General features: G+C 43.3%; 1 protein-coding gene across 1 annotated transcript; it reads right to left on the reverse strand.

Annotated features, from left to right (window-relative positions):
• Positions 1–17,807: 17,807 nt before the first annotated feature.
• LOC133133510 (olfactory receptor 8D1-like) lies at positions 17,808–21,784 on the reverse strand. Its single transcript, XM_061249612.1, has 2 exons — positions 21,076–21,784; positions 17,808–17,812 (listed from the first exon to the last, which is right to left on the reverse strand). The coding sequence occupies exons 1-2, from the start codon at positions 21,782–21,784 to the stop codon at positions 17,808–17,810; spliced, it is 714 nt and encodes a 237-aa protein (XP_061105596.1).
• Between the last annotated feature and the right edge of the window lie 980 nt (positions 21,785–22,764).

Genomic DNA, 22,764 nt, shown 5'->3' on the forward strand with positions numbered 1-22,764 from the left:
ACAATGTCATTTGAGTAAAAAGTTGATTGGAGAGGGGAAAATGTATAAAGAAGTGCAGCAAATTATAGGATGCTCAGCTAAAATGATCTCATATGCTTTAAAAGGCAACAAAAACCTGAAACAAGTGGAAGAAAACAAGCAACTACTGTTAAAACTGATCAAATAATAGTCAGAATGGCAAGGATTCAGCCATTCATCAGCTCCAGAAAGATCTGAGATGATCTACAATTACCTGTAAGTGCTGTTACAGTCAGAAGATGTTTGATCAAAGCTAAGCTATCAGCAAGAATGACAACCCCCGGGTACTGAATTCAAGTCACAGTACACTGTGAAGACAGTGAAGCATGGTTGCGCAAAAATGATGGTATGTGGATGTTTTTCATACAATGGTGTTGGGTTCATATACCAGGGATCATGGATAATGGATCAGTTTGATTACAGGAAAGTACTTGAAGAGATTATGTTGCCATATGGTGAAGAGAAAATGCCCCTGAAATAGATGTTTCAACAAGACGACGACCCCAAACACAGAAGTAAGCAAACAACATCTTGGTTCCAGACCAAAAGGATTGAGGTAATGGAGTGGCCAGCTCAATCCCCTGACCTCAACCCCATTGAAAACTTGTGGGATGACATAAAAAATGCAGTTTCTGAAGCAAAACCCCAAAATTCAAAATTGACAGCTCATCTGCCTTGTGTTCACAGCTTCTTGATTAACACTGTCACCCGCTGTTCCACCCCGTCTTAATACTGAGCCTTGTGTCTCCAGTGTAATGTTCCTGATTTCTGTCTGTTAGTGTAATTGTGTTATTATTGTATATTTGTATAAATTGTATATTCATTATTTTCCAATATTCACATCTGGTCCTCTGTTTGTTCTTTCATAGTTCATTGCATTCGTCTTCCCCTCTGTCGTAATGTACTCTGAGCCCGATTCACTCCCCTGCAGGGTGGTATTGGAATTTTCCGGTTTCCCACGATTCCTTCCAAGTCTCGTTTTTCACTTACTTCCTGCTTTTCTCCAGTTATGTGTGTGTATGGCACTAATCTACTAATAACTACTAACATAGATTTTATACAGTTCTAAATAATATTAACACACTAATCGTCTGTCTAACTAACTTACTAACAGTCACTAGTTTTAGGTAATAGTAATTTAATCACATTAACTCAACAAATTAACTTCTCTATTACTCCACCTCTCTGTTCTATCTCTACTTGCTTGCCTTGATTCAGTGAAGTGTTCGCACCTGTTCTCCCCTATCACTATGTCCCTTAATTCTGTGCAATTGTATACTCCCTACTCCGGAGCCGTTTGTATTACATAGGTGTGTTTGTGATTCCAGTACTCGTTTTTGGTTCCCCCTCATTATTGTATGATTACCCGTTCATGTTTCTCCCCTGATGTTTATTTGTTAGATCATTTCCACTCCCTTGCCTCGCACACTTTGTCTCGTCCCTTTGTGTATTTCAACCCTGGTCTCAGTTGTCAGAATGTTGATCAATATTCAGAGCCGATTTCTTGTAAGCCTGTTTATTTGACATTCCCAAGACACCCTTTGCTTGATTACAAGTTTGACTTATCCCTTCTGTTTTGTCTGCCTTGTTGATTTTTGGTTTTTGATCTTTGCCCTTTTGTACCTTTGCATTACTGATCATCTGGATTTTTGACTTTGGACTGTTTACTCACTATTCTTTTGCATCTCGATTTTGGCATTGTTTGTTCTCTTATTTAAATGGCTTTTGATACTGGACTGAATAAACAACGATTTCTAAATATCCCCTGGTCTGCTTTTGGGTCTGAACAGTACACCCAGCCCCACAGGCTGAGTGAACAGTTGCAGTCATTTGGCATCTGGCAAGAACACCCACTTCCAGCAAATGTTCAAAATGACTCATAGTGGTATTTTAAAGGGGCAGCCACATTGACTGCATAAGCACAGGAACACTCAATTTGCACATAGCCCTCACCAAATCTCCACATTACATAACACATTGCAAACTAGCCAATCTGGAGCAAGATAGTGATTTCAACCTGAAACACAAACACAAATCACATTCTCCAACAGGTGGCTAAACACTCAGCTCCCCACCTTTGCAATATGTTACGTTCTATTAAAACATAGGACAGTGTGGAACATTAGGAAAGTTTTGTGTGTGTGTTGGTGATTGGCTTATCATACAAACACACATCTGGAAGCATTATTTGTTCATAAATTAAGCTAAATATTTACCTCAATGCTTCATGCACTTAGTACATGTTTTGTATATTTAGCCAAGTGATTTATACATCTTGTTAAATATTTAGCTAAATGTTCTATGCACTTAAATATTTCTTTAAATTTAACTTAATGCTTAAACATTTAATTAAAAGTCCAAAAGCACAAAATAATAAAACACTTAGCTTACATTATTTTTGGATAACACACACAATAAGGTAATACATTTAGGGGAAATTTCTTAAATGTGAACAAAATGGGATATTTTGTTTAAATGCAAGGAAGCTGCATTATGAACAAAATAAATCAAAATAGAAAACTAAAATAAAACATTAAAGTTATAGCATTTAATGCAGCATTTGGCATACTATAGAACACTTTATTGTGTAATAATATATCAATTGTGACGGGGCCACCATTCTTGACAGCCAAGGAGTGCAAGCGGAGAATTATATTTATTTGCATAATTTTATTGGCAGAGCTGAAATTGTATAGTTCCCTGATCAACCCTCTCCCCCTCCCTCTTTCTTACACATAGGCCTACATACATACATGCTTGTTTGCAAACACATACAAACGTGCACAAACTACTCTTCTGCAACAATACAAATGCTGTACAAACACGCTACAGAGCAAGATATACAGTGCATCCGGAAAGTATTCACAGCACTTCACTTTTTCCACATTTTGTTATGTTACAGCCTTATTCTAAAATTGATTCAATTCATTTCTTTCCTCCAAATTCTACACACAATACCCCATAATGACAATGTGAAAAAAGGTTTTTTGAGATTTTCAAAAAATTCAAAAGAATTAAGGAAGAAAATTTCAAATTTGAGCTCAGGTGCATCCTGTTTCCACTGATCAACCTTGAGATGTTTCTACAGCTTAATTGGAGTCCACCTGTGGTAAATTCAGTTGATTGGACATGATTTGGAAAGGCACACACCTGTCTATATAAGGTCCCACAGTTGACAGTGCATGTCGGAGCACAAACCAAGCATGAAGTCAAAGGAATTGTCTCGAGGCACAAATCTGGGGAAGGGTACAGAAAAATTTCTGCTGCTTTGAAGGTCCCAATGAGCACAGTGGCCTCCATCATCCGTAAATGGAAGAAGTTCGGAACCACCAGGACTCTTCCTAGAGCTGGCCGCCCATCTAAACTGAGCAATCGGGGGAGAAGGGCCTTAGTCAGGGAGGTGACCAAGACCCCGATGGTCACTCTGTCTGTCAGAGCTCCAGCGTTCTTCTGTGGAGAGTGGAGAACCTTCCAGAAGGACAACCATCTCTGCAGCAATCCACCAATCAGGCCTGTATGGTAGAGTGGCCAGACGGAAGCTACTCCTTAGTAAAAGGCACATGGCAGCCCGCCTGGAGTTTGCCAAAAGGCACCTGAAGGACTCTCAGACCATGAGAAACAAAATTCTCTGGTCTGATGAGACAAAGATTGAACTCTTTGGCATGAATGCCAGGCGTCATGTTTGGAGGAAACCAGGCACCGCTCATCACCTGGCCAATACCATCCCTACTGTGAAGCATGGTGGTGGCAGCATCATGCCGTGGGGATGTTTGTCAGCGGCAGGAACTGGGAGACTAGTCAGGATTAAGGGAAAGATGAAAGCAGCAATGTACAGAGACATCCTGGATGAAAACCTGCTCCAGAGTGCTCTTGACCTCAGACTGGGGCGACGGTTCATCTTTCAGCAGGACAACGACCCTAAGCACACAGCCAAGATATCAAAGGAGTGGCTTCAGGACAACTCTGTGAATGTCCTTGAGTGGCCCAGCCAGAGCCCAGACTTGAATCCGATTGAACATCTCTGGAGAGATCTGAAAATGGCTGTGCACCGACGCTCCCCATTCAACCTGATGGAGCTTGAGAGGTGCTGCAAAGAGGAATGGGTGAAACTGCCCAAAAATAGGTGTGCCAAGCTTGTGGCAAAAAGACTTGAGGCTGTAATTGCTGCCAAAGGTGCATCAACAAAGTATTGAGCAAAGGCTGTGAATACTTATGTACATGTGATTTCTTAGTTTTTTATTTTTTATAAATTTGCAAAAATTTCAAAAAAACTTCTTTCATGTTGTCATTATTGAGTGTTGTGTGTAGAATTTTGAGGAAAAAATGAATTTATTCCATTTTGGAATAAGGCTGTAACATAACAAAATGTGGGAAAAGTGAAGCGCTGTGAATACTTTCCGGATGCACTGTAACTGTGATAACATGTCAACCTGAATATGTATCTCCACAAGCATTGCACACCAGTTAAATTATAGTACATCAACATTACAGATTAAAAAATATATGTTTTGCGTATTCTTTTTCTTGCTGAATTTTTATTATTTTAGATTTTGTTTATGGCCCTGGGCACTTCAAAACATTATTTTCCAAAATATGACAAAACATACTGGTCACCTGCTCAAGCAAAACATACTATAATGGTTGAAAATCGTGGAAACTGTCTTTAAAACTTCTTGTCCTGTTCAGATCTGGTTGAAGTCTTTTATCGGTCATAAAATAGCAAGGCAGTCTCCAATTCGCGTGTTTCTATTTGTGTTATGTTGATGCTAACTGCTTAGCCGAAAGCTGTACGCTTGCAGTCTTATTTAAGAAGTCTACTGGGTTCCTTCTGTGTAAAAGAAAAAAAAGGCTTATCGCCTATTTTCTTAACCCTTATATCTAAGTAATTTGGCAGTGGGGAATTTCTGCTCCGTTGGCCCTGTATTCCAGCATGTTCGATTTGAAATGAAACAGTTAATAAGAATTTAAAATGCAGACATTAAGCGAGTGTTACTTACGGAACTCTGTATAAAAACAGCAAATAACCATCCAGTCAATTGTATTCAATATATCCAGCAGGCCTATATGATTCTTAACTCATGAGCTCGCATGATTTATCAACTGTTGGGAGAAGTTTTCATTTTCAGAAAACTGATTTTCAGGTACTTTTTAATTTGCTCCAATATCTCTTCGGTTTTCAGAGAGTATATAACTGGGTTTACAAGTGGAGGAATACAGGTAGCTAGGGACGTGTTAATAATTCTGGTGTCCGTATCAATGTTCACATTAACCCATGCCACGATGTTGGTCATGTAAAAAGGAACGAAACATATAGCAACCAACATTAAGTGCGAAGAACACGTTTTAAACGCTTTCCACCTTCCCTCTGACGATTTAATCTTCAAAATGGCGTTAATAATTAACATGTATGAGGCAGCAATGAAGACAGAAGGGGCAAAGTAAAAGAGCACAATGTAATTAATGGCCATTAACCAGTTTTTAGAATAATCACCGCAAGCAATCTTAAAGACCGGTCCGTGATCACAGAAGAAGCTGTTGACAATAGTCGATTTACAATACTTCAGTGGGAGAATCAAGGCAGCCATCGCCACATCTATGATGAACGGAATTGTCCATGCCACAATAATAATAAGCATCATTTTACAGTTGTTATTTAAAACGCTGCTTCGCAATGGGAAACAAATAGCGATGATCCTGTCGTAGGCTAAAACACAGAGAGAAAATGATTCCATCGCTGCGAAGTAATCGACGAAGAACATTTGTGCTAAGCAAGGGTTGTAATACACGAATTTTGAGTCAAAGACATACATATGGACAGCTCGGGGAATGAGAGCGGAACTGAGACTAATGTCCACCACAGCCAGGCTGAACACGGCCATGTACTTGGGCGTGTGGAGGGTTTCTGCGAAGCATATGACTAACATCAAGATTGCATTTGACACAACTGTCAGGACGTAAACAACCGCCAGAAATATAAAATAATATTCTCCATTCTTTAGCGCGTAGAAACCTCTGATGTAGAATCCGACCGGGCGGGTGATGTTACTCAAGTCTTGCGTTGTTGTCTCCATTGACATCCAGCTTTACTTCTGTTTTCAATCTGAACTACAAAAACAAAACAAAAAACAGACGAACTACATTCAAGTTAAGAGCAATTTCACAAATAGGTAACTTGCTTAAGGATATCACGGAACTTACTGCAATCTTTAAGCGTAAATGTCGAACATATTCCTTTCAAGAATACTCTATACTTACTTGTTGGAGGGGCGAAATGCAATCCCAGTACACAATGCACAGTCCAAGCTGAACTCTTAAGAATGATCCGCAGTAGTCACACTTTTATAGCTAGTGCGGGACGACAGGCAGGACGATTATACAACTCTTGGGGTTCACCAACCTGTATCAACTAGTTACCTTTATCTATTACATTAAAGCTGCAGCATAATTTGTCACATCTGCAAGCCACATCTCTTGTGGTGCAATTCATTACCCGTTACTTAATTGAGATGCTGGACTACCCAAATCAATTATCACTTGTATGTCACCTGTATATCATATTCCAGCCCTCTCGCTGTATCTGAATTTTAATGTAGGCTCTCACATTTACCTTTTTCTATTGTTAGACATGTCATACTCACTGACTTGATCTGTTCACCATGTGTGCTACATTTGATGGTGTTCTGGTTACAATAAATGCAAATGCATGCTTGCGTGCACAAATACAAATGTACACACACAAACTACTCTCTTTCAACAATAAAAAGGCAATACATACAGCAACAAAGAAGTAGATTACTTTTTGAAACATCTTCGGATCATCTCAAATTTACGTCTCTCAACAACCATTGCACAGGGCGGCCTGTAGCGTAGTGATTAAGGTACATGACTGGGACTTGGAAGGTCGGTGGTTCGATCCCCGGTGTCGCGGCAATATGGTCCGCACAGACATTGGGCCCTTGAGCAAGGCCCTTAAGTTATGATCTTGACTGCTGGGTCTATCAGTAGCCTAACGTGGACCGTTTATTCATATTTAAGAAGTCTCCTGGACCTATTTCCACTTCCATTATATTTGTTCTAGGATGTTCCTATAAACAGTGTAATCTAATGATGAAGCAGAATGTAATCTTTCAGAACAATTATCTTAAATTCAATTTTGATTCTACGTTCTTTTTATGTCTAACCAGAGATGAAATTGAAGCGCAGTTGACGCTTATATTTATGAGTATAAACATTCATTAAATGATGTGAGACTTGGGGAAAATTCCAACGATACATGCAACTATTGCACTCTTCCACTGGTCCTCAATCTCGGTTCTGGGGTCCCCTATATGCGCTGGTTGTTGCTGCAGTTGCTTACAGCCCTTTTCCACTGAAAAAAAACTTTCAGGATAATACCACCTTTTGACTGATTACGCCATATATACTGTAACAAGTCGTCTTGGGATCATCAAGATGTTTTCTGGCAAAATATGTTAATGTTCTTTTTGCTCAGCAGTGGTTTTCGTCTTGGAACTCTGCCATGCAGGCCATTTTTGCCCAGTCTCTTTCTTTTGGTGGAGTCATGAACACTGACCTTAACAGAGGCAAGTGAGGCCTGCAGTTCTTTGGATGTTGTTGTGGGGTCTTTTGTGACTTCTTGGATGATTCGTCGCTGCGCTCTTGGGGTAATTTTGGTCGGCCGGCCACTCCGGGGAAGGTTCACCACTTGTGAATAATGGCTCTCACTGTGGTTCGCTGGAGTCCCAAAGCTTGAGAAATGGCTTTAAAACCTTTTCCAGACTGATAGATCTCAATTACTTTCTTTCTCATTTGTTCTCATTTGAATTTCTTTAGATCTCGGCATGATGTCTAGCTTTTGAGGATCATTTGGTCTACTTCACTTTGTCAGGCAGGTCCTATTTAAGTGATTTCTTGATTGAGAACAGGTATGGCAGTAATCAGGCCTGGGTGTGGCTAGAGAAATTGAACTCAGGTTTGATAAACCACAGTTAAGTTATGTTTTAACAGGGAGGGCAATCACTTTTTCACACAGGGCCATGTAGGTTTGGATTTTTTTTCTCCCTTAATAATAAAAACCTTCATTTAAAAACTGCATTTTGTGTTTACTTGTGTTGTCTTTGACTAATATTTAAATTTGTTTGATGATGTGAAACATTTAAGTGTGACAAACATGCAAAAAAATAAGAAATCAGGAAACACTTTTTCACACCACTGTAAATTACAATTCCCGAAAAAAAAGGTGAGTGGTTAAGCTTGAATAAAATCATTGTAGAATTTATCAAATACAATAGAACAAAACAAAAACACGCACATTGATTTTTTTGAAGTGCTATTTCATAATGTGTACCATAGAGGGATAATTAAGCTAAAAGTGTGAGTTTGTGCCCCGATCTCTCCTACTATCTGTGGCTATTCCACGTACACGTCAAAGGTCAAAGGTAAGCACGTGGAAACAGTCACGCAAAGAATTACGAAAAACTTAACCATTAAAGGCATATCGTATAATTACGGCAGCGCGTAAACACTCTCCACCAGTTCACCAGGTCAGTGTTGAAGCCAGTGACATTAATGTGCTTCTCCCCTCAAACTGCAGAATTGATGTCCTGGTGTGAGTGTAGAATGTGTGTACTTTGGAATTCTTCTGGGACATCAATGACATCAATTAAAATCCACAATTATAATTCCCATTGGTGTGGAAATCACATTGATGCGGTCCAGAAGTAGCATACTTTTTTCAATAATAAAAAGGCAATACACACAAGCAACATAGAAAGACATCCTAATTTTAAATAGCTTCAACAAGCATCGTACACCAGTTATATTACTGTTGTTCAATCTTACTGTAATTGTTGTGTAATTATTCATATTTTGTTCTTTAATATTTTCACTGTCCTGTGCACTCCAATTAACCATTTTCCATAAGAACATACCGGTCAATATAGGTCATGAGACACATACAGTTGTGTCCAAGAAAATAGCAGTACAACTTCAATAACCTGATGAACCACTGTTATTAGTAGTAGTGATATTTTTGCATGGCAAATAATTTACTTGTAGATGTAGTAGTGTAATAGAAAAACAACAGATCCAACTGTCTCATGACTCTTTCATTGAAAATAATAGCAGTGTGGAGTTTAATAAGAGAATTAATTAATTCTGTGAAAAAACAGGTGTCATTAATTGTCCTTTATTAAGGAAGAAGGGAAGCAAATGTTTCACACATTATAAAATATATTTCCTTCTGAATTGCAAAGTAAAAGTGCATTTTTTCCACTAGCCGTGTGTACTTGAAGAGCTCCAGGGAACTTAAGTATTGTTTCTGTTTTCTGCGTGTGAGCAGTAGCTTATAAGGAAACCTTGTTAGTCTATCAGTAGTACTAGATTTGTTGTCAAATTACTGCGTTAGTTAGACCAGGTGTGTTGCATTTTCTGTCATTAGTTAGCATATCTTGTGTGTTTTTCACCAGCTGCCGGCAGTTTCACTCGGTTCTGTTATTCTGATTAGGTGATCAGAATCAGTTAGATACTTTGGACGCTGCAATTGTTAGGATAATTTTTAGATCGCTAGTTTGCATTAGTAATTAGCGAGCGATGCTAGCGTCGCTCCCTCCCATTTTGGAATGGTATGGTATGTCAGCACCCCATTACGGTCTGCTCTCTCCTTTTCAGAACGCGCTTCCAGCCACGTGGCCCTCCACGACGACGGAACCCCACCAACCTCTGCTACCCCTCACTGACCCCCTGTGACAACTTCACAGTTGCAGGGGGCTATGGAACTGCCAGTCTGCCACACGGAAGGCTGACTTCATTACTGGTTATGCCTCCCTCCTGTCCCTACAGTTCCTTGCCCTCACCGAGACCAGGATTACACCAGAGAACACTGCCACCCCCGCTGCCCTCTCATCCTCCTTCGCCTTCTCACACACCCCCTGGCCCTCTGGCCGTGGAGGTGGCACTGGCTTGCTGATCTCCCCCTCGTGGAAATTCTCTGCGTTTTCCCTCACTGACCTATCCCTATCCACATTTTAATGCCACTCTGTCTCAATTACTCACCCTGTTAAACTTTATATTGTCGTTGTTTATCGTCCTCCAGGTGCCCTGGGAAGTTTCCTTGATGAGCTTGACACTCTACTCAGCTCATTCCCTGAGGATGGCACCCCACTTATCCTCCTGGGAGATTTCAACATCCACCTGGAAGCCTCCCAGTCTGCTGCCTTCTTACCACTACCTCACTCCTTTCTCTGCAGCACTCTCCCCCAACTCACAAGGCTGGAAACCTTCTTGACGTGCTTGAGGAACTGCTCCTCTTCTAACCCCACTGTTACCCCTTTACACAAGTCCGATCACCACTTCATTTCCTTCTCCATCCCCCTAGCTGCTCTACCTCCCTCCCCTTCTCTCACCCCCACTGTTTCTGTCCGATGTAACCGCTCTCTATCACCCTCCTCCCTTGCCCCCAGAGTCACCGCTTCCCTCCCTCCTCTTGAATCCTTCTCCAAACTACCCACTGATTCCGCATCTTCCGTGCTGCTTTCCTCTCTCTCCTCAGCCCTCGACTCTCTCTGTCCTCTTGTCTCCCGGCCTGCTCGATCCTCCCCACCCAGCCCATGGGTTTCTGACCTTCTACATTCCTCCAGGCCAAGCCTACGTGCAGCTGAGAGGAAGTGGAGGAAAAAAGACCCGTCGGACCTGTCTTCCTACCAGTCTCTCCTGGCGGAATTCTCCTCCGCTATCACCACTGCCAAAAGAAATTACTACCAAACAAAAATCATGAACTCCACTTCTAACCCTCGTCAACTGTTCTCCATTTTCTCCTCTCTCCTCAGCACACCTCCCCCACCATCTCAGTCCTCGCTCACTGCTGATGACTTTGCGGTATTTTTTGACGAGAAGTTGGCAGATATCCGCAGCACCTTCGCGACCACTACCACTTCTATGCCTGCCTCCATTTCTGTGTCTGCCCCTTGTTTCTCCTCTTTCTGTCCCCTTACAGATGCTGATGTCTCTCACCTCCTGCTCTCCCACCGCCCTACTACTTATGCCCTGGACCCCATCCCCTCAAACCTCTTTCAGGCAATCACGTCTGACATCCTCCCGTTTGTCACCTCCCTTGTTAACTCCTCTCTGTCCTCTGGCTGCTTTCCCTCATCATTCAAGAGGGCCTACATCACCCCGCTCCTAAAGAAACCTCCTCCTCCTGCATTCAAAACTATCGTCCAGTATCTCTCCTTCCTTTTCTATCCAAATCCATTGAACGAGCCGCCTCCAACCAACTCTCTTCCTTCCTCTCTCAGAATAACCTGCTAGACCCCCACCAGTCCGGCTTCAGACCTGGCCACTCAACGGAGACTGCACTCCTCTCTGTCAACGAGTCCCTTCAGGCTGCACAAGCAACCTCTCTCTCCTCTGTCCTGATCCTTCTTGACCTCTCTGCGGAGTTGGACACGGTCAACCACTCCATCCTCTTAGCCTCCCTGGCATCTACAGGGATCTGTGGCACAGCCTTAGAGTGGATCCAGTCTTATCTCTCTGGCCGGTCCTCCCAGGTGTCCTGGGCTGGAGGAGTGTCAACCCCTCGCCCCCTTGTTACAGGAGTCCCCCAGGGCTCAGTCCTTGGACCCCTCCTCTTCTCCATCTACACAAGATCCCTTGGCCCCGTTATCTCTGCTCATGGTATCTCCTATCATTGTTATGCCGATGACACCCAACTCTTTCTCTCCTTCCCCCCATCAGACACACAGGTCTCTACCCGTATCTCCGCCTGCTTGAGAGACATCCAGAGCTGGATGGGCAACCACCATCTAAAGCTCAACCCAGATAAGACGGAGGTGATCTTCATCCCTGTTTTAACCGCTCCCTTCTCTGATTTCTCCATCTCACTAGGGGATACCACAGTGACCTCATCCCCTAGTCCAAGAAACCACTCCGCTCCTTGTTCAAGCAATGGTCCTGTCCCGCCTGGACTATTGCAATTCTCTGCTGGCTGGCCTTCCAGCATCTGCCATCAGACCCCTACAACTCATCCAGAATGCTGCAGCCCCTCTGGTATTCAGTGTTCCCAGACATTCACATGTCACCCCCCTGCTCAGCAACCTCCACTGGCTGCCTGTTATGGCTCGCATCAAATTTAAAACTTTGGTGCTCGCATACCAGGCAGTTAAAGGATTAGCCCCTGTGTATATTCAATCCCTTATCAAGACCTATACACCAACAAGACCCTTCCGTTCTGCCACTTCGTGCCGTCTGGCCCCTCCCCCTCGCCACACCTGCACTTCACGCTCACGACTGCTGTCTGTCCTGGTCCCACGGTGGTGGAATGACCTCCCGCTGAATGTCAGAACGGCAGAGTCTCTGACCTCCTTCAAGCGCAGACTGAAGACCCATCTCTTCAGGCTACACCTTTCCCTCCCCAACTCACAATCACTGTGATTAGCCTTAGACCGTAATGGCACTTATGTATAGATATAGTTACTTGTATAGGTATTGTTGTTTTTATTGGCTATTGTTGTATTCTAGCTGCCAACTGTGGTATGCTAGTTTGAAAGTTGATTGTACTCTTCAAGGGTTCTGAATTTCTGTATGTTTACACTCGGACTCGGAACTGTACTGTCCTCTCAGGTCTACTTTTGCACTTGTTCTTGTGATTGATTTGCACTTTGTTGTACGTCGCTCTGGATGAGAACGTCTGCTAAATGCCACGTAATGTAATGTAATGTAATGTAGTGAGGAACAATGTCATTTCAGTAAAAAGTTGATTGGAGAGGGGAAAATGTATAAAGAAGTGCAGCAAAGTATAGGATGCTCAGCTAAAATGATCTCATATGCTTTAAAAGGCAACAAAAACCTGAAACAAGCGGAAGAAAACAAGCAACTACTGTTAAAACTGATCGAATAATAGTCAGAATGGCAAGGATTCAGCCATTCATCAGCTCCAGAAAGATCAGAGATGATCTACAATTACCTGTAAGTGCTGTTACAGTCAGAAGATGTTCAAAGCTAAGCTATCAGCAAGAATGTCAGACAACCCCCGGGTACTGAATTCAAGTCACAGTACACTGTGAAGCCAGTGAAGCATGGTTACACAAAAATGATGGTATGCGGATGTTTTTCATACAATGGTGTTGGGTTTTCATACAATGGGTTGATTTTATGCAATGCAGATGGTAACAATAACAATAACAATGGTTATGCAACTAAATATTAGTTCAGTCATTTAAAGTGAAGTTAAATCTTGAAAAATGCCTTCAATTCATACAGTTTGACGAGAAAAATATTGACACTTTGCCAATATTGCCATTTTTTAACAGATGAATATTCCTTTTCTTTGCTTCCTGTAAAAGAATAACGCAGACTTGATAAAATGTGCTAATCCTTTGATTTGGAATTTAATAAGTCATGTTTCCACTACATTTGAAATATTGGCTTTGTGTGAAAGCCGGGCCGTCTCCCAGACGCCTGAGATGCATCTCTGTTCAAATAAAATGCTGCATCGTCAAAACAGACACATTCTAAATGAATCTAAATAAAACTTTCAAAAAAGTAAGAATCTAGATTCCGACCTGCCCACCATGTTAAAAATGTCAACCGGATTGCTGCTGTCAATTGAAAAAGATCTCGCTTTGACGTCAATGCTCTATGTGTGGCCAGCAGTACATCCTAATTCAGTTTTTTAACCCATTGACAGCACATCTGCCTTGTGTTGACAGCTTCTTGATTAACACTGTCACCCACTGTTCCACCCCGTCTTAATACTGAGCCTTGTGTCTCCAGTGTAATGTTCCTGATTTCTGTCTGTTAGTGTAATTGTGTTATGATTGTATATTTGTATAAATTGTTTCTTTATTCTTTTCCAATATTCACATCTGGTCCTCTGTTTGTTCTTTCATAGTTCATTGCATTCATTTTCCCCTCTGTCGTAATGTACTCTGAGCCCGAGTCACTCCCCTGTCGGGTGGTTTTGGAATTTTCCGGTTTCCCACGATTCCTTCCAAGTCTCGTTTTTCACTTACTTCCTGCTTTTCTCCAGTTATATGTGGCACTAATCTACTAATAACTACTAACATAGATTTTATACAGTTCTAAATAATATTGACACACTAATCGTCTGTCTAACTAACTTAATATCAGTCACTAGTTTTATCCATCCATGCATCCATCGTCACCCGCTTATCCGGAGTCGGGTCACGGTGGCAGTAGGCAAAGCTGGGTATTTCAGGCCTTCCAGGCGTCCCTCTCCCCAGCAACGCTCCTCCTGGGGGATCCTGAGGCATTCCCAGGCCAGTAGAGATATATAGTCTCTCCAGCGGGTTCTGGGTCTACCTCGGGGTCTCCTCCCAGTTTGACGAGCCCGGAAAACCTCCAAAGGGAGGCGCCTGGGAGGCATCCTGATCAGATGCCCGAACCACCTCAATTGGCTCCTTTCGACATGAAGGAGCAGCGGCTCTACTCCGAGCTCCCTCCGGATGTCCGAGCTCCTCACCCTATCTCTAAGGCTGAGCCCGGCCACCCTACGGAGGAAGCTCATTTCGGCCGCTTGTATACGCGATCTCGTTCTTTCGATCACTACCCAAAGCTTGTGACCATAGGTGAGGGTTGGGACGTAGATCGACTGGTAAATCCCTCTTCACCATGACGGTCCGGTGCAATGCCCGCATTACTGCTGACGCTGCACCAATCTGCCTGTCGATCTCACGCTCCCTTCTACTCTCACTCGTGAACAAGACCCCGAGATACTTGGACTCCTTCACTTGGGGCAAAGACTCGTTCCCAACCCGGAGGGAGCAATCCACCGTTTTCCGGCGGAAAGCCTCGGATTTGGAGGTGCTAACTCTAATCCCGGCCGCTTCACACTCGGCTGCAAACCGCTCCAATGCGTGCTGAAGGTCACTGTCCGATGAAGCCAGCAGAACCACGTCATCCGCAAAAAGCAGAGATGCCTCGTACCACAAACAGGACCGGTGACAAGGGGCAACCTTGGCGGAGTCCAAAACCCACTGGAAACGTGCTTGACTTTGTGCCGAGACTGCGGACACAGCGCTCACTTTGGTTATAGAGGGTCCGGATGGCTCGTAACAATGGCCCCGGTACCCCATACTCCCGCAGTACACCCCACAGGGTTCCCCGGGGGACACAGTCGAAAGCCTTCTCCAAGTCCACAAAGCACAACTCCCCTGACCCCACCAGCAACCCCGCCAAGGTAAAGAGCTGGTCCACTGTTCCACGACCAGGACGGAAGCCACATTGCTCCTCCTGAATCCGAGGTTCAACCGTCGGTCGGAGCCTCCTTTCCAGCACCCTAGAGTAAGCTTTCCCAGGGAGGCTGAGGAGTGTGATACCCCGATTATTGGAGCACACCCTCCGGTCCCCCTTCTTGAAAATGGGGACCACCACCCCGGTCTGCCACTCTGCAGGTACTGTCCCCGACCTGCTGAAAACAGCCTGAGAGAAGCCCTGCTTTCCCTTTCCGAGTCGTTGGATGGTTTTCCAGAACTTCCTCCTCCATAGCCTCCCCGAACTCCTCCCATACCCGGGTTTTTGCTTCAGTGACTGCCGAAGCCGCAGCCGTTCTGGCCACCCGGTACCTGTCTGCTGCTTCAGGGGACCCCTAGGCCAGCCAAGCCCGAAAGGCCTCCTTCTTCATTTTGACGGCCTCCCTCACTTGGGGTTCTTGGGTTGCCGCCCCGACAGGCACCGATGACCTTCTGGCCACAGCTCCTGCTTGCCGCCTCTGCAGTGGCGGCTTTGAACATGGCCCACTCAGACTCCATGTCACCAGCCTCCCCCGGGATGCATGAGAAGTTCCTCCGGAGGTGGGAGTTGAAGACCTTGCGAACAGGGGCCTCCGCCAGACATTCCCAGTTCACCCTCACAACACGTTTGGGTTTACCGGGTCTGTCCGGCAGCCTCCCCGCCACTTGATCCAACTCACCACCAGGTGGTGATCAGTTGACAGCTCTGCTCCTCTCTTCACCCGAGTGTCCAAGACATACGGCTGCAGGTCTGATGATACGACCACAAAGTCGATCATCGATCTTTGGCCTAAGGTGCTCTGGTACCAAGTATACTTATGAGCTACCCTATGCCCGAACATGGTGTTTGTTATCAACAATCCATGACCAGCACAGAAGTCCAATAACAAGACACCGCTCAGGTTCAGATCAGGCAGGCCATTCCTCCCAATCACCCCATTCCAGGTTTCTCCGTCATTGCCCACGTGACCGTTGAAGTCGCCCAGCAGAACTATGGTGTCTCCGGGTGGCACCCTTTCCAGGATGCCGCCTAGTGACTCCAAGAAGGCCAGATACTCTGAACTGCCGTTTGGTGCATAAGCACAAATGACAGTCAGAGCTTTCCCCCCAGCAACATGTAGTTGCAGAGAGGCGACCCTCTCGTTCCCCGGGTGGAACTCCAACACAGTGGCACTCAGCCGGTGGCTTGTGAGTATCCCCACACCCGCCCGGCAACCCTCACCTTGAGGAACTCCAGAAAAGAAGTCCAGCCGCTCTCCAGGAGTTTGGTTCCGGAACCAGTACTGTGCGTGGAGGTGAGCCTAACTATATCTCGTTGGTACCGCTCCGCCTCCCTCACTAGCTCCGGTTCCTTCCCCACCAGAGAGGTGACGTTCCACGTCCCCAGAACCAGTCTGCGAAGCCGAGGATCAGCACGCCCGGATGCCGAACCCTGCAGGTGGTGAGCCCACAGGGTGGCGACCCCTCGTGACCAGTTTGGGCTGTGCCCGGCCGGGCCCCATGGGATAAGGCCCGGCCACCAGACGCTCGCCGACAAGCTCCCTTCCTGGGTCTGGCTCCAGAAGGGGGCCCCGATTTCCCTTATCATGGCCGTATCATGGAGTCTTTGAAACTAGTCACTAGTTTTAGGTCATAGTAATTTAATCACATTAACTAAACAAAGTAACTCTACCTCTTTTTCGATACTTCTCTATTACTCCACCTCTCTGTTCTATCTCTAATTGCTTGCCTTGATTCAGTGAAGTGTTCGCACCTGTTCTCCCCTATCACTATGTCCCTTAATTCTGTGCAATTGTGTACTCCCTACTCCGGAGCCGTTTGTATAACATAGGTGTGTTTGTGATTCCAGTCCTCGTTTTTGGTTCCCCCTCATTATTGTATGATTACCCGTTCATGTTTCTCCCCTGATGTTTATTTGTGAGATCATCCCCACTCCCTTGCCTCGCACACTTTGTCTCATCCCTTTGTGCATTTAAACCCTGGTCTCAGTTGTATTCCTTGTCAGAATGTTGATCAATATTCAGAGCCGATTTCTTTTAAGCCTGTTTATTTGACATTCCCAAGACACCCTTTGCTTGATTACAAGTTTGACTTATCCCTTCTGTTTTGTCTGCCTTGTTGATTTTTGGGTTTTGATCTTTGCCCTTTTGTACCTTTGCATTACTGGTCATCTGGATTTTTGACTTTGGACTGTTTACTTTTGCATCTCAATTTTGGCATTATTTGTTCTCTTATTTAACTGACTTTTGATACTGGACTGAATAAACAACGATTTCTAAATATCCCCCGGTCTGCGTTTGGGTCTCTTGAACAGTACATACCATCCAGTCCCACAGGCTGAGTGGACAGTTGCAGTCATTTGGCATCTGGCAAGAACACCCACTTCCAGCAAATGTTCAAAATGACTCATAGTGGTATTTTAAAGGGGCAGCCACATTGACTGCATAAGCACAGGAACACTCAGTTTGCACATAGCCCTCACCAAATCTCCACATTACATAACACATTGCAAACTAGCCAATCTGGAGCAAGATAGTGATTTCAACCTGAAACACAAACACAAATCACATTCTCCAACAGGTGGCTAAACACTCAGCTCCCCACCTTTGCAATATGTTACGTTCTATTAAAACATAGGACAGTGTGGAACATTAGGAAAGCTTTGTGTGTGTGTTGGTGATTGGCTTATCATACAAACACACATCTGGAAGCATTATTTGTTCATAAATTAAGCTAAATATTTACCTCAATGCTTCATGCACTTAGTACATGTTTTGTATATTTAGCCAAGTGATTTATACATCTTGTTAAATATTTAGCTAAATGTTCTATGCACTTAAATATTTCTTTAAATTTAACTTAATGCTTAAACATTTAATTAAAAGTCCAAAAGCACAAAATAATAAAACACTTAGCTTACATTATTTTTGGATAACACACACAATAAGGTAATACATTTAGGGGAAATTTCTTAAATGTGAACAAAATGGGATATTTTGTTTAAATGCAAGGAAGCTGCATTATGAACAAAATAAATCAAAATAGAAAACTAAAATAAAACATTAAAGTTATAGCATTTAATGCAGCATTTGGCATACTATAGAACACTTTATTGTGTAATAATATATCAATTGTGACGGGGCCACCATTCTTGACAGCCAAGAAGTGCAAGCGGAGAATTATATTTATTTGCATAATTTTATTGGCAGAGCTGAAATTGTATAGTTCCCTGATCAACCCTCTCCCCCTCCCTCTTTCTTACACATAGGCCTACATACATACATGCTTGTTTGCAAACACATACAAACGTGCACAAACTACTCTTCTGCAACAATACAAATGCTGTACAAACACGCTACAGAGCAAGATATACAGTGCATCCGGAAAGTATTCACAGCACTTCACTTTTTCCACATTTTGTTATGTTACAGCCTTATTCTAAAATTGATTCAATTCATTTCTTTCCTCCAAATTCTACACACAATACCCCATAATGACAATGTGAAAAAAGGTTTTTTGAGATTTTCAAAAAATTCAAAAGAATTAAGGAAGAAAATTTCAAATTTGAGCTCAGGTGCATCCTGTTTCCACTGATCAACCTTGAGATGTTTCTACAGCTTAATTGGAGTCCACCTGTGGTAAATTCAGTTGATTGGACATGATTTGGAAAGGCACACACCTGTCTATATAAGGTCCCACAGTTGACAGTGCATGTCGGAGCACAAACCAAGCATGAAGTCAAAGGAATTGTCTCGAGGCACAAATCTGGGGAAGGGTACAGAAAAATTTCTGCTGCTTTGAAGGTCCCAATGAGCACAGTGGCCTCCATCATCCGTAAATGGAAGAAGTTCGGAACCACCAGGACTCTTCCTAGAGCTGGCCGCCCATCTAAACTGAGCAATCGGGGGAGAAGGGCCTTAGTCAGGGAGGTGACCAAGACCCCAGTGGTCACTCTGTCTGTCAGAGCTCCAGCGTTCTTCTGTGGAGAGTGGAGAACCTTCCAGAAGGACAACCATCTCTGCAGCAATCCACCAATCAGGCCTGTATGGTAGAGTGGCCAGATGGAAGCTACTCCTTAGTAAAAGGCACATGGCAGCCCGCCTGGAGTTTGCCAAAAGGCACCTGAAGGACTCTCAGACCATGAGAAACAAAATTCTCTGGTCTGATGAGACAAAGATTGAACTCTTTGGCATGAATGCCAGGCGTCATGTTTGGAGGAAACCAGGCACCGCTCATCACCTGGCCAATACCATCCCTACTGTGAAGCATGGTGGTGGCAGCATCATGCCGTGGGGATGTTTGTCAGCGGCAGGAACTGGGAGACTAGTCAGGATTGAGGGAAAGATGAAAGCAGACATCCTGGATGAAAACCTGCTCCAGAGTGCTCTTGACCTCAGACTGGGGCGACGGTTCATCTTTCAGCAGGACAACGACCCTAAGCACACAGCCAAGATATCAAAGGAGTGGCTTCAGGACAACTCTGTGAATGTCCTTGAGTGGCCCAGCCAGAGCCCAGACTTGAATCCGATTGAACATCTCTGGAGAGATCTGAAAATGGCTGTGCACCGACGCTCCCCATTCAACCTGATGGAGCTTGAGAGGTGCTGCAAAGAGGAATGGGCGAAACTGCCCAAAAATAGGTGTGCCAAGCTTGTGGCATCATATTCAAAAAGACTGTTACAGAGGCTGTAATTGCTGCCAAAGGTGCATCAACAAAGTATTGAGCAAAGGCTGTGAATACTTATGTACATGTGATTTCTTAGTTTTTTATTTTTTATAAATTTGCAAAAATTTCAAAAAAAACTTCTTTCATGTTGTCATTATGGGGTGTTGTGTGTAGAATTTTGAGGAAAAAAATGAATTTATTCCATTTTGGAATAAGGCTGTAACATAACAAAATGTGGGAAAAGTGAAGCGCTGTGAATACTTTCCGGATGCACTGTAACTGTGATAACATGTCAACATGTCAATATGTATCTCCACAAGCATTGCACACCAATGAAATTATAGTACATCAACATTACAGATTAAAAAATAGATGTTTTGCGTATTATTTTTCTTGTTTAATTTTTATTATTTTAGATTCTGTTCATGGCCCTGGGCACTTCAAAACATAATTTTCCAAAATATGACAAAACATACTGGTCACCTGCTCAAGCAAAACATACTATAATGGTTGAAAATCGTGGACGCTGTCTTTAAAACTTCTTGTCCTGTTCAGATCAGGTGGTTTAAGTCATTAAGTTCACAGTTCACAGATTTCAACCAGGAGTATTTAAGCGAATTTAAGTTTGAATTAAAGACTGGGACTTTCCGGGACTTTTTTCGGTCATAAAATATGCGTCTCCAATTCGCGTGTTTCTATTTGTGTTATGTTGATCTTAACTGCTTGGCCGAAAGCTGTACGCTTGCAGTCTTATTTAAGAAGTCTACTGGGTTCCTTCTATGTAAAAAAGGCTTATCACCTATTTTCTTGACCCTGATATATAAGTATTTGAGCAGTGGAGCATTTCTGCTCCTTTGGCTCTGTACTGCAGTTATAAGCGGTTTAATTTTACATTTTGCGACTGTTACTTACGGAACTCTTTGTATAAAAACAGCAAATAACCATCCAGTCAATTGTATCCAATATAGCCAGTAGGCCTATACGATTCTTAATTGATGAGCTGCTGGGATCTATCAACTGCTGGCATTTATTAACTGCAGGGAGAAGTTTTTATTTTCAGATTTCTCAGGTACTTTTTAATTTGCTCCAATATCTCTTCGGTTTTTAGAGAGTATATAATTGGGTTTATAAGTGGAGGAATACAGGAAGCCAGGGACGTGTTAATAATTCTGGTGTCCGTATCAATGTTCACATTAACCCATGCCACGATGTAGGTAATGTAAAAAGGAACGAAAAATATAGCAACCAACATTAAGTGCGAAGAACACGTTTTAAACGCTTTCCACCTTCCCTCTGACGATTTAATCTTCAAAATGGCGTTAATAATAAACATGTATGAGACAGCTATGAAGGCAGAAGGGGCAAAGTACGAGACTACAATGTTAATACTGGCCATTAACCAGTTTTTAGAATAATCACCGCAAGCAATCTTAAAGACCGGTCCGTGATCACAGAAGAAGCTGTTGACAATAGTCGATTTACAATATTTCAGTGGGAGAATCAAGGCAGTCATCGCCACATACATGATGAACGGTATTGTCCAAGCCACAATAATAATCAGCATCATTTTACAGTTGGTATTCATAACATTGCATCTTAATGGGAAACATATAGCGATGACCCTGTCGTAGGCTAAAACACAGAGAGAAAATGATTCCATTGATGCAAAGTAATGAACGAAGAATATTTGTGCTATGCAAGGGTTGTAATATACGAATTTTGAATCAAAGACAAACATATAGACAGCTTGGGGAATGAGAGCGGAGCTGAGACTAATGTCCACCACAGCCAGGCTGAACACGGCCATGTACTTGGGCGTGTGGAGGGTTTCTGCGAAGCATATGACTAACATCAAGATTGCATTTGACACAAGTGTCAGGACATAAACAACCGCCAGAAAAATAAAATAATATTCTCCATTTTTTAGCGCGTAGAAACCTCTGATGTAGAATCCGACCGGGCGGGTGATGTTACCCAAGTCTTGCGCTGTTGTTTCCATTGACATCCGGCTTTACTTCTGTTTTCAATCTGAACTACAAAAACCAAACAAAAAACAGACAAACTACGTTCAAGTTAACAGCTTAGGTTATTAAGAATATTATTTTATTTGCGTTCCATATCATATGTTTTAAGTCGCTGAAATTCATTGGACAAAATTCGTCCCAGAACGTGCTAGCAAATAGGTAACTTGCTTAAGGACATCACGGAACTTACTGCAATCTTTAAGCGTAAATGTCGAACATATTCCTTTCAAGAATACTCTATACTTACTTGTTGGAGGGGCGAAATGCAATCCCAGTACACAATGCACAGTCCAAGCTGAACTCTTAAGAATGATCCGCAGTAGTCATACTTTTATAGCTAGTGCGGGACGACAGGCAGGATGATAATACAACTCTTGGGGTTCACCAACCTGTATCAACTAGTTACCTTTATCTATTACATTAAAGCTGCAGCATAATTTGTCACATCAGCAAGCAACATGTCTTGTGGTGCAATTAATTACCCGTTACTTAATTGAGATGTATGTCACTGTGTGTGTGTGTGTGTGTGTGTGTGTGTGAGTGTGTGTGTGTGTGTGTGTGTGTGTGTGTGTGCGTGCGTGCGTGCGTGCGTGCGTGTGAGTGTGTGTGTGTGTGTGTGTGTGTGCGTGCGTGCGTGCGTGTGTGAGTGTGTGTGTGTGTGTGTGTGTGTGTGTGTTTCCCTTTTCAGTCACTGCCCATTTTCAGCCGCAGTCTGAAGACTTATCTCTTCACACTGTATGTCAACTAGTTGTATCCCCTGCGGGAGTACCCAAAACTATTGTCACTTGTGCATCACCCGTCTAACTTG

The sequence above is a fragment of the Conger conger genome, chromosome 7, assembly GCF_963514075.1.
Source record: "Conger conger chromosome 7, fConCon1.1, whole genome shotgun sequence".
Lineage (NCBI taxonomy): Eukaryota > Metazoa > Chordata > Actinopteri > Anguilliformes > Congridae > Conger > Conger conger.

Excerpts from the sequence above, each read along its gene's own strand:
- LOC133133510 (XM_061249612.1), bottom strand. The coding sequence starts at position 21,784 with ATGTTAGTCATATGCTTCGCAGAAACCCTCCACACGCCCAAGTACATG.